The sequence below is a fragment of the Equus asinus genome, chromosome 30 (genome assembly GCF_041296235.1).
Source record: "Equus asinus isolate D_3611 breed Donkey chromosome 30, EquAss-T2T_v2, whole genome shotgun sequence".
NCBI classification, from domain to species: domain Eukaryota; kingdom Metazoa; phylum Chordata; class Mammalia; order Perissodactyla; family Equidae; genus Equus; species Equus asinus.
The window spans coordinates 29,392,518-29,405,577 of record NC_091819.1 but is presented as its reverse complement, the minus strand read 5'-3'; the positions used below and the strand labels follow the sequence as shown (position 1 = coordinate 29,405,577).

General features: G+C 40.8%; 1 protein-coding gene across 1 annotated transcript in view; it reads right to left on the bottom strand.

Moving 5' to 3' along the window:
• Window positions 1-1,157: 1,157 nt before the first annotated feature.
• Window positions 1,158-13,060, bottom strand: part of SPMIP3 (sperm microtubule inner protein 3) — a 37,744-nt gene continuing 25,841 nt past the window's right edge. The window contains exons 5-6 of the mRNA XM_014867666.3: window positions 10,148-10,320; window positions 1,158-1,463 (exon numbers count right to left, since the gene is read on the bottom strand). Coding sequence (XP_014723152.1) covers window positions 1,372-1,463; window positions 10,148-10,320 — 265 coding nt within the window. The 3' untranslated portion in view covers window positions 1,158-1,371. The remainder of the gene's footprint in view (window positions 1,464-10,147; window positions 10,321-13,060) is intronic.

The window sequence follows — 13,060 nt, the reverse complement described above, 5'->3', positions numbered from 1 at the left end:
TCTCAAATCAACAACCTAGCTTTATAGAAAAAGAAAGCAAACTAAACTCAAAGCCTGTGAAAGGAAGGAAACAATAAAGATTAGAGTGGAGATAAACAAAATAGAGAATGGAGAAAAGCCAGAAAATCAATGCAACCAAAAGGCTTTTTTTTTTAATTTATAAATTCTTTCATGTGCTGGAGAACAACAGAAGCCCTTTCCTTTGGGAGGCTTCCGGTCCTAAGCTCTGTGAAAATGCTTCCTTGATAATTTTTTCTCTGTTCTGTCTCTAGAATGCTTATTAGTCAGATGGCGGGTCTCCTCACTTACTCTATGTCTCTTCTTTTTTAAAAAAATCATTTTACCTGTTTTTCTATTCTATATAGAGTTTTTCAGAATTTTCTCCCAATCCTGTCAAATTTTTAATTTCAGTAATCATCTGTTTAATTTCTGAGAGCTTTGGAAAGATTGCTTTTCAATGTTTATGGATGTCATTCTTTTGACACATCCCTTTGTCAAATGTTAAAGTTCTTAGGTTGTTTTGTGTTCCCTGAATTCTCCTTCCTCTGGAATTGTTTCTTCCATTTATTTTGTCTTTGTCTTTTATGTTGCATGATTTTTTCAACTCTGGTGACCCTTGCTTGGCTCTTCTCATCTAAGACTAAGGCAATGGGAAGCTATTTATGAAACTGTTCTTGTGGGAAGTTTGTTAACTGGTAGGCTTCACTTTGGGATATTGAGTAGGGAACCAACTAGCATGCTGGGGGATTCCTAGGGGCCAGATGAAGGATTCTTTTCTTTGGGATCGTTTCATTTCTTTAGAGAAGACCCTCTATCTTTTTTGCCTGGGGAGTTGATGCCTAGTTGTCAGGCTTTCTTCTTGCCAACATAGGGGTGCTAACTCTTCTGTCTACAGACTTTCAATGAATCCTTCTCTTGACCAGTCCCACATCTCACTAAAGCCCTGTGCCATATCTGGGTTTCTGCACCCAGAGCACCTTCAGTCTCTGGTGCTGGTAGTCTTCTCCCTTGGCTACATACCCAGGTTCTTTTTTGTTTTTTGTTTTCTAAGCAGTCATGCAATTATTGAGCAGATGACCACTGGACTAAATGGAAGATGGTTTGCCAGCACCAGCAACAACACTAGTCTTGAGGCTGAGAACAGATGACAAGTCCTCTTAAGGCTGGATCTTGATTCCCTGCCCTAGGCTGACCCACTTAATCTGAAAAGAATTTGCAACATGTAAATATTTTAGGATTATAGCCATCTGGATACACACTTAAATTAAAAGTAGTTTGGTAACCATTATTTTAGTTCTGAAGAGCCACTTAAGAACATCACATGTTGTTTTGTTCAAATGCCATGGTCATTTTAGCTAAAAAGCTTTTCTTTCAGAGCTTCCTCTCTTCACAACAGTAGAGCTCAGGCAGTGAATTAAGCGGTCTAGGGTTTGATGAAACTGTGGCTAATTTCTGGTCCCAATCTGGAATTTAAAACAAATTAATGATTTATTTTAAGATTACTCACTCCTAAATTTTAACACATTGTCCTTTCAACAACAATTGTGTGCAACAACAAGCTAATTTATGAGATTTAAGACAAAGGAATATATTTTTTAAATGTGCAAATAAAGGGCTTAGTCAAAATGTTATTTCTGTGGTTCAATCTCCGATGCAGAGGCAAATTATTGAATTATGCCAAGATGTAAGGAAAATGAAATAAATCACAAATTTGCATTCTAGATATCCAAACTCTTTAAGTCCTACATTATAAACAGGCCACTTTGTATCATCTTCGTATCAAACTGCAATTGTTACCATCCCGAAATTCACACCCGCTGGATTTCCTCCGACCTTACCTGCAGATCTCGTAGGTAATCGAGAATCCCTAACAGCTCTGCTTATCTAAAGGTAAGGGTTCAAGGAAGGCTGGGGTCGCTGGGGTCGAGCACATCAGTCGTGCATCTGCTCTTACAGAACCAAGCCACAGGGTCCCCATGATAGCAGTGTAAACAAACTCTCGTATGTTCAGTGCTGCGCCCTGTGTTAGGTGTCTTTTCACGTTAACTCTAATATTCACAGTAACCTTCAGAGGCCCACTGATATCACCAGCGGCAAGAGCTTAGTTAACTAGCCCAAGCTTACAGGACTTGTGAGATGAGGAGCCCACATCTGACCCAGGCTTCTCAGGCCCCAAAGTCCCTAATCATTTCACTGTTCGATTCCACCTTCCACGGCATTTCAACAGCATTGAAAGAAATAAACATTTCATCATATTAAGAATGGATAACATTTTATTAACCCAGGTAGTATGATTAGAAATGCCATCTCTGGAGGATTTTTTAAAATCTAATTTAGTTTAGTGTGATCCTGTCTGTAGTTAGTAACCATATAACTTCTCAAGGCTTATTAAAAGGAGTTAAATAGCAACTCTGACCGTCTTGAGTATTGCATTGTATTCCAGGGAAATATATTAAAGTAGTTTAGAAGCATGAGGAATCCTAGTCAACAGCCTTTGTGATCCTTGTTGTAGGAGTTACAACAGAGCTTGAATTATATACGCATTTAACCAGGAAATTCAATAAACGTTCTGAGAACACACAACAAACTTTTTGAGAGTTTCCTTCTGTCATTCCGCTCAGTGAGTATATACGCGGACCGTGGATGCTATCAAGCCCGAAATATGCTATCCAAGTCTGGGGTTGAGGAGGACTCAGGAAAGAATGTGTGAAATGATTTTTTGGATTTCCTTACCATTTGACAAAGTGAAATTATTGTTCAAGTGGATTTGTGGTGGTGATTTCTTTGAAAGTCATCGTTGAAAAATAAAATGAAGAATTAATTGAGAACCACAGAGAAAACATAACCAACTTGCTGCAGAATCCCACGTATTTCAAATACTTTAATTATTTAACATCATTTAATATTATCACTTTGAAGAGTTTGAGATTTTCAAGCATAACTTTGATTACACGTGATTATTACCTTATGCACTACTTTTAGAATTTATATCTCAGTATAAGATGCAACTCCATTGTATTAGGTTTTTAAAAAAATATTTACAATGGCACATGTTTACTCTTGATCAATAATTAATAGCTAACTTTTTGAAGGTTTATTAATGTTATGTACGGGCACGATTCTAAATCCTTTTTATGGCTATCTCAATTCTATTAGGAAGCTCCCATTTTCATCCCTTTTGCAGATGAGAAAACTCAAGGTCAGAGAGGCTCGGGGTCACACTGCTACTGAAAGCATATATTTCACTTTGGAAAAATGAGTTCTTTGAATTATTTGGCCCCTTATATATATATAAGGGTAGCTCTCATCTGATGGGCCCTCTCATCCTCCCAGGCTAGGAGTTCTCCACTGTGTCTTGCACACCGTCAGTGCTTAATAAATGTTTCCTAAACAAACAAATGAACTCCTATGTGCTGAGAAAGAATTTCTTAAGCAATAGTCGTGATCTATCATTATCTATATTTAATCTATTCTTCGACAATTCCCAAATAAGAAATAAGAACTGAACAAGAAATGCAAATCATTGCTAATCTAGGCATATGCTCTGCCCTTATAATCTAATCACAAAGACTGGTCAAATGGTTAAGATAAAAAGCCTACACAGGACCGGCCTGGAGGCATGGTGGTTAAGTTCGGGCACTCTGCTTCGGTGACCAGGAGTTCATGGGTTCAGATACTGGGCACAGACCTACACACCACTCACCAAGCCATGCTGTGGCAGTGTCCCATATATAAAATAGAGGAAGATGGGCACAGATGTTAGCTCAGGGCCGCCACAGCATGGCTTGATGAGAGGTGTTGTAGGCCTGTGCCCAGGATCTGAACCCACAAACCCTGGGCTGCCAAAGTGGAGCCTGCAAAATTAACCACTACACCACTGGGCCACCCTCCAGAGTCAGTCTCTTGATTTAAACAAATGCATGATTCAGTCTCAGCTCTTTTCTCCATCAGGGCTCAGATTTGTAACATCTCTCAGTTAGGTCTCTTGCAGACCAGCTTTTTGCCTGCCTGATTGTTGTTTACGACATAATCGCCACGTAAGTATCTCTCAGATCCACCTAATATTCTCTCTACTGCTACCACCCATCATCAGTTGCCTAAATCACAGGTTCGGAAACTTGGCTGCACAATGGAATTATCTGGGGAGTTTTAAAAATTATCATTCCTGGTACCCACCCCCCGGGGAGGTGAGTCTGATTTAATTGCACTGGGTATATCCTGGGCACGTGGATTTTTAAAGAGGTATAGCTGAGGTTAAGGCTCTCTAGCCTAACACTGCAATTGCCTCCTGACTCCTACATATTCAACCTCGGCCCCACTCTACTCCCTTCCTGCCTCCTTTTCTTTCTCCAGTTAGAGTAATCCTTTCAAAATGCAACTTTAATCATGTCACCTCCACCCTCCTTAAAACTTTTCAGTAGTTTCCCTTTCATCTCAGACTAGAGCCCCCAAACCTGAAAACGACCTGTGAAGCCCTCTAATTCTGGCCTTGTCATCTCTGCAGCCACACCCTGCTCTGCCCCTCTTGATCTCTTCTTTTTTCTCTTGTTTATTTATTTTATTGAACTTTTTACCTTGAAAAAATTTCAGACCCCAGAAAAATTACAAGAATACTACAGTGAACTTCTAGATTTTGCCACATTTCTTTCTATATATAATAAGTATAGTTATAATTTACTAATATGCGCAATGTTTTTTATTCTTTTCATCTTTAAAAATTTTATTGAGGTCATATAGTTTATAACATTGTGAAATTTCAGTTGTACTTTATTACTTGTCAGTCACCATACATATGTGCCCCTTTACCCCTTATGCCCACTCCCAATCCCCTTCTCCTCTGGTAACAACTAATCTGTTCTCTGTATCCCTGTGTTTGTTTATCTTCCACATTTGAGTGAAATCATATGGTGTTTGACTCTGTTTGGCTTATTTCACTTAACATAATACCCTCAAGGTCCATCCGTGTTGCTGCAAATGAACGATTTTGCTTTTTTTATGGCTGAGTAGTATTCCATTGTATATATATATATACCACATCTTTATCCATTCAGCAGTGGATGGGCACTTGGGTTGCTTCCACATCTTGGCTATAGAGAAGAATGCTGCAATGAACATAGGGGTGCATAAGTCTCTGTGAATTGTTGATTTCAAGTTCTTTGGATAAATACCCAGTAACGGGATAGCTGGGTCATATGGTATTTCTGTTTAAAATGATTTGAGAAATCTCCATATTGTTTTCCATAGTGGCGCTGCACCATTTTGCATTCCCACCGGCAATGTGTGAGGGTTTCCTTTTCTCTACACCCTTTCCAACATTTGTTGTATTTGTCTTGGTGATTATAGGCATTCTAACAGGTGTAAGGTGATATCTTAGTGTAGTTTTGATTGCATTTTCCTGATGATTGGTGATGTTGAACATCTTTGCATGTGCCTGTGAGCCATCTGTATATGTTCTTTGAAAAAATATCTGTTCATATCTTCTGCCCATTTTTTGATTGGGTTGTTTGTTTTTTTGTTGTTGAGTTGTATAAGTTCTTTATATATTTTGGAAATTAACCCCTTGTTGGATATATGATTTTCAAATATTTCCTCCCAGTTGGTGGGTTGTCTTTTTGTTTTGTTCCTGGTTTCCTTGGTCCTGCAGAAGCTTTTAGTCTGATGAAGTCCCATTTGTTTATTTTTTCTTTTGTTTCCCTTGCCCAAGTAGACAGGGCATTTGAAAAGATCCTTCTATATCCTTCTAAGACTCATGTCAAACTGTGGACTGCCTGTATTTTCTTCTAGGAGTTTTATGGTTTCAGGTCTTACCTTCAAGTCTTTCATCCATTTTGAGTTAATTTTTATATATGGTGAAAGACAATGGTCTACCTTCGTTCTTTTGCATGTGGCTGTCTAGGTTTCCCAACACCATTTATTGAAGGAAATTTCCCTTCTCCAGTGTATGTTCTTGGCTCTTTTGTTGAAGATTAGCTATCCATAGATATGTGGTTTTATTTCTGGGCTTTCAATTCTGTTCCATTGATCTGTGCACCTGTTTTTGTACCAGTACCATGCTGGTTTGATTACTATAGTTTTGTAGTATGTTTTGAAGTCAGGGATTGTGATGCCTCTAGCTTTGTTCTTTTTTTCTCAGGATTGCTTTAGCTCTTTGGGGTCTTTTGTTGCCCCATATGAATTTTAGGATTCTTTGTTCTATTTCTATGGAGAATGTCATTGGGATTCTGATTGGGATTGTACTGAATCTGTAGATTGCTTTAGGTAGTATGGACATTTTAACTATGTTTATTCTTCCAATCCATGTGCATGGAATAACTTTCCATTTCTTTATGTCATTATCAATTTCTTTCAATAATGTCTTATAGTTTTCAGTGTATAGGTCTTTCACATCCCTTGTTAAATTTATTCCTGGATATTTTATTCTTTTTGTTACAATCGTAAATGAGATTGTATTTTTGAGTTCTCTTTCTGTTAATTTGTTGTTAGAGTACAGAAATGCAACTGGTTTTTGTAAGTTGATTTAGTACACTGCAACTTTGCAACAGTTGTTACTTCTAATAGTTTTCCGATGGATTCTTCAGGATTTTCTATATATAGAATGATGTCCTCTGCAAACAGTGAGAGTTTCATTTCTTCATTTGCAATTTGGATAACTTTTATTTCTTTTTCTTTCCTAATTACTCTCACCAAAGCCTACAGTACTATGTTGAAGAAGAGTAGTGACAGTGGGCATCCTTGTCTTGTTCCTGTTCTCAGTGGGATGGCTTTCAGTTTTTTCCCCATTGAGTATGATGTTGGCAGTGGGTCTGTCATATACGGCCTTTATTATGTGGAGGTATTTTCCTTCTATACCCATTTTATTGAGAGTTTTTATCATGAACAGATGTTGGATCTTGTCAAATTCTTTCTCTGCATCTATGGAGATGATCATATGGTTTTTGTTTCTCCTTTTGTTAATATGGTGTATCACATTGACTGATTTGTGAGTTTTGAACCATCCCTGTGTCCCTGGTATGAATCCCACCTGATCATGGTGTATGATCCTTTTAATGTATTGCTGTATTCAGTTTGCCAATATTTTGTTGAGGATTTTTGCATCTATGTTCATCAGCAATATTGGCCTAAATTTTCCTTCTTTGTGTTGTCTTTGTCTGGCTTTGGGATCAGGATGATGTTGGCCTTGTAAAATGTGTTAGGAAGTGTTCTGTCTTCTTCAATTTTTTGGAAGAGTTTGTGAAGGATAGGTATTAAATCTTCTTTGAATGTTTGGTAGAATTCTCCAGAGAAGCCGTCTGGTCCTGAACTTTTATTTTTTGATTACTCTTTCAATCTCTTTACTTGTGATTGGTCTAATCAGATTCTCTATTTCTTCTTGATTCAGTTTTGGGGGTTGTATGAGTCTAAGAATTTTTCCATTTCTTCTAGATTGTCCAATTTGTTGGCACATATTTTTCATAGTATTCTCTTATAATCCTTTGTGTTTCTGTGGTGTCTGTTGTAGTTTCTCCTCTCTCATTTCTAATTTTATTTATTTGAGCCTTCTCTCTTTTTTTCTTAGTGACTCTGGCTAAGTGTTTGTCACTTTTATCTTCTTAAAGAACTAGGTCTTAGTTCCATTGATCCTTTCTACTAGTTTTTTGTTTGTTTGTTTCAATTTCATTTATTTCTGCTCTAATTTTTATTATTTCCCTTCTTCTGCTGACTTTGGGCTTTGTTCTGGGCCTGTATTGCTATGATTTTTCATCTTAGGACTGCTTTTGCTGCATCCCATATGAGTTGGTATGGTGTATTTTCCTTTTCATTTGTCTCCAGATATTTTCTGATTCCTCCTTTAGTTTCTTCCCCATCTGACTGGGTCATTCCTTTGACTCTGATCCTACAATGACTCTGACTGTCCAAACTCAACTTTCCAAACTCCTTCAACTCCAACACTCTATCCTACTCTGCCAGTCCTCATTTTAATTCCACTTCCTCCTTCTACCAGTCAGGCCAGCATCCTCATCACAGGGCTCCTCCCTGCTTGGCCACCCACCTCAAACCTCAGCCTCCTTCTTCCCATCCACTGCCCCTAGTTGCAGTGTCCCCATCTGTGGTGTCCCCTTGTTTCTTCTCCACCATTCAAATCCTATCCATCAAGACTCAGCTCAGTTCCCCATTGATGCCTCCTGTTTTCCCACTCTTCTGAAGCCCAGTGATCTCATCTTTCAACTTCTGCTGCTCTGCTTGTTCATAATCATTCTCTGATAGGTTGGTTGCTGCCTCGTCTGCCCAATTAGATCGTGAGCTCCCTGCAGCTGAGATGATAGCCTGGACTTCCCTTCATCTCCCTCGTGGCACCTTGTTCAATGCTAGGAACATAGCAGATGGTAAATCTTGAATTCCTTTGCTAAACATTCACTTGGTTCTACAGATTTGGAAAGAATTAAGAATTGTCTTCTAAAATAAGCAAGGGGGAAAAATCTTTTGTGTCTATCTAACAAAATTTCCTCATAGTAGAGGAATTGCAAAGAAGGTCCTGTTTGCAACCACTTTGGAAACTTGAGGCCCCCTAAATTCCCTCCTACAAAGGAGACATTTCATACACAGTCAGCTTGATTCAGCCTTGAAAGGACAAGCTGCTCAGCCAGTTCTGTGGGGACAGGGGCCCAGTGACCCTCCCTGCTCACCTCTTCTTTCCAATTGCTCCTCAACTCCTGGCAGCTCCTATTCCCCCAGGCCTCACACATCCTTCAGCCCTAACATATGCCCTACCCTGCCCTGGCTCCTTTTAACATAATCCCCCTAAGGCCCCTATGAGACCCCAAATCCTACAAGCCTACACTTTCTCCCAGTGCCTCCTTCCTTGAATGACCTAATCTCGGCCACCAGCCTCCTCTCCACTCCCTCAGTTTTCTGCCCTCTCAGGCTCCAACCTTCTCTCATCTCCTAGAACCCAGCTTTGCCCTGCTTGTAACCTCTTATCCCAAACCCCTCCTGTCAATCTCTGGCCTCCATGACAGCTTCATCTGTTGCCCCCCATCCCTGGCTCAGCCTTCCCAAGATCTGCCTGGTCCTGGATGGTTCCCACCCCACTGACTGCAGTCATTTGCTGTTCCCTTGGAACCTGAGTCCCAGCCCTGCCTGGTATTCCATCTGGTCTGCAGCCCTTCTCTCAGGAGAAAAGGAGGAAGGGCAGGTCCTTCCTACACCACACCCACTGCACCCCACCATCCTTCTACTAGTTTTCTTATTTTTTTAAACAAAAAGAAAATGACTTACTTTAAGGAAAACTATTAAATAAATAGCAGTACAGTGACAGGACAGGAGAGCTTAAAGGCCAGGCACAGAGCTTGGCTGCCTTCTGTGTGTGAAAGGGCCTGGGTCTAAATTCTGCTTCTCCAACCTACTGCAGTATGATGTGAGGCGAGTTAATTAACTGCTTCTGCAACTTGGTCTCCTCTACTGTGAAATGGGGAAATAATATCACTTACTTCAGAGAACTGTTATGAGGACAAAATGTGTGCCTGCCACAGTGTGAGAGCCCCAGGAATAGCATGGTTTACTCATTTAGAAAGTCTGTCAGTGAAGTGATTCATTCAATGTACTAAAATTCAAAGCATCAATGACTACAGGAAGGTAATGTCTAAATTGATGTCCATGTGTCTACCCCCAGGGTCCCATCTGTGTGGGAGCCTTGGTCCCCCAGTATTCTCACACATGCTGCAGCATAGAGAGATAGAGAGATACTACACAGGGAATTTAGAATTTTTGAAACATGACTCCAAATGTCAAATAATTGTCACAAAACCATTTAAAATAAGAGAATGAGAAAGAAGTTCCCTCAATAGTATGTTTAGGCACAATAACAAATTTGTTGAGTGACAAGGGGCTCAGTAAGGAGTGGTCAGACTTGAGCCTGCTTCTTAGCAAGGACATTTATGTGTTTTCTTCCTTGAAGTTCTATATGGAAAGGTAGGAAAGGAGGAGAAGAAGAAGCAGCCCTGGGAGCTGCCTTCTAAGCTCTTCCTGCACCTGGTCACACGTGCATACCCCTCCCCTGAATTTGACTGGTCCCAGATATGCTCTCTGAGACAGCAAGCCCATGGGAGGTGCTCATCTGTTGCCCAGGCGAGGCTGATCTCAGAGAGTAAAAGCAGTTGACCTGACTTACCCATCTTGTAAAAGGGCAGAGAATAGTCTCTTTGGTACGTGGTTTCTTTATACCATGGTTCAACAGGCTTTGAACGTCTTTGAAAACAAATATATCGAATGAGAGTTTGTTGATCTAGTTGAGGTTGATACTGACTTGTTCTCTTGGGTGGAATTGCCAAGTCTATGAGAGGTCTAAATGAAAATAGAAACAGCGTACTGAAAACCCAGTAGAAAAAAAGCATTTCATTTTCTCATCAGTTGAAATCCCTCCCCTAGAAGTGGCTAGGAGGCTAAAATATAGTATTGGCAAGACTCCATAGCTCAAAGGCCAGCCCTAGCACAGCTGTCAGTGGGTGGTTCAGGGACCCCAGTCCTCTGCTCTTCCTTTTAGCATCACTCCTCCCAAGTCACAAGTTGCAGAAGGTGACCTACATCGAAACTTCCACTGGATCTTCTCACATATGGCTACTTCCCATACTCCAGATCCTCCTGATGCCCTTCCCCATTGTAATTTTTCTATGGATGTTTGGTTCCCCCAACGAACCAATGCTTCCTTTTGACCAGACTAACCATTATGGTGCATAATGATGTTTGATGAACTTGAAGTCAGTTATAACCTTCCTGCACCTCTACTCAGGTGAGTACCCTTTGAAAGTAAAAGTAAAGAAGAATCAAAATGTAATGGTGAAATTTTCTTACACTTGAGGGAGTATACATTCACTGGTGCAATTTGTTTGAGAACACTTTGGTGATAGGTATTAATACCTTTAAAATGTGCATATATTTTGTCTCAGCAGCTCCAGAAATTAGCAATGTCAACAAAGACTTAGCTGTAAGAATGATCATCAAAGTATTTCTATGATAAGAAAAAAATTGGAAACAATTTTCATGTGAAAATATGGAATTATTAGGCAATGATACAGATGTGTACAGAAATACCATGCCACAAGCGATGCTGTGGAATTATAATTTTTGAGATGGAAAAAGGTCCATGATATATTATTAAGTTTAAACAAAAATTTCACTTGAATTGTACACTTTAAATTGATTAATTGTGTGCTTTGTGAGTTATCTCAATACAATTGTTATAGAAAAAAGATATCAGTCAACAAAATATTAGCAAACTGAATTCAACAATATATTAAAAGGATCATACACCATGATCAAGTGGGATTTATTCCAGGAATGCAAGGATGGCTCAACATCCACAAATCAATCAATGTGATACACCACATTAATAAAGTGAAGGACAAAATCATATGATCATCTTAGCAGATGCAGAAAAAGCATTTGACAAAATTCAACATCCAATCATGATAAAAACTCTCAACAAAGCTGATATAGAAGGAATGTACCTCAACGTAGTAAAGGCCGTATATGACAAACCCATAATTAACATCATATTCAATGATGAAAAGCTGAAAGCTTTTCCTCTAAGATCAAGAACAAGGGCACCCACTCCACCTCTTTCTTTCAACACAGTATTGGAAGTCCTCGCCTGAGCAATTAGCCAATAAAAATAAATAAAAGACATCCAAATAGGAAAGGAAGAAGTAAAATTGTCACTATTTGCAGATGACATGATATTATATATAGAAAACCCTAAATACTCCACCAAAAAGCTGTTAGAACTAATCAATGAATTCAGTAAAGTTGCAGGATACAAAATCAATATACAAAAATCTATTGTGTTTCTATACACTAACAATGAACTATCAGAAAGAGAAATTGAGAAAACAATTCCATTTACAGTTGCATCAAAAGGAATAAAATACTTAGGAGTAAATTTAACCAAAGAGGTGAGAGACTTCTATATTGAAAACAACAAGACATTGATGAAACAAATTGAAGAAGATACAAATAAATGGAAAGATATTTCATGCTCACGGATTGGAAGAATTACTATTGTTAAAATGTCCATGCTATCGAGGGAAGATCCAAGATGGCGGTGTGAGTAGTCTTCTTCGTCTCTCCCCCTTTGAATCTCCAACTAATTGGACATTCATTGCTTAACAAAGGATATCCATATAGCATCTCAGGACGCCTGAGAGACCCACACTGCTATACATCGGAAGGCAGACGGACTTCCCTCCGGGAGGAGGTGGAGATAGGTGAAAACTCTCCGATCCCGACCCCGAGAAGCCTAGTACCTGCAAGCGGCTTTCTTCCAGCGGATGCCCCCAGAACATCGACACACACCTAGGGCAGGAGGGAGCGCACACCAGAGGAGCGATGGTGGAAACAGGTGACCAGAGCCCTACCTAAGCCCCCCACAATTACACCTAAGCCCAGAGGGAAACTCCAGAGTTACACACCTGAGTCTGCGGGGAAAACGTCTACCCGCCATTAGTGGGGAGGCCCCACCTAGCATACACAATGCCGGGAGGGGCCCGGAGAGAATCACAAACGGTGCGGCAGCCCACCAGCTGCCACTGCCAGCCCCACTGACTGCCAGGCAGGGCTCAGGACTACCGGAGACCTCCTGGGAGAGGACTGGGGCTGGGTGGAGCTCCAGCGGCCAGCTCCGTGGCCCAGGGGGGAAGCTCCGGAGTTCCACCCGGGCAGCAGACAAAGTCTCTGCCTGCCATTAGCGGAGAGGCCCCGCCCAGCATCCACAATGCCGGGAGGGTCCCGGAGAGAATCCCAAACGGGGCAGCGGCCCACCAGCTGCCGCTGCCAGACCCACTGACTGTGGCTATCGTGGCTTGGGGCTCAGGGCTAACGGAGATCTCCTGGGAGAGGACTGGGGCTGGGTGGAGCTCCAGAGGCCAGCTCCGTGGCCTGGGGGGGATACTCCAGAGTTCTGCCCTGGCAGCAGGCAAAGTCTCTACCTGCCATTAGTGGAGAGGCGCCGCCCAGCATCCACATCACCGGGAGGATCTCGGAGAGGAGAATACCAGGCAGGGCAGCAGCCGGCCAGCTGCCACTGAAC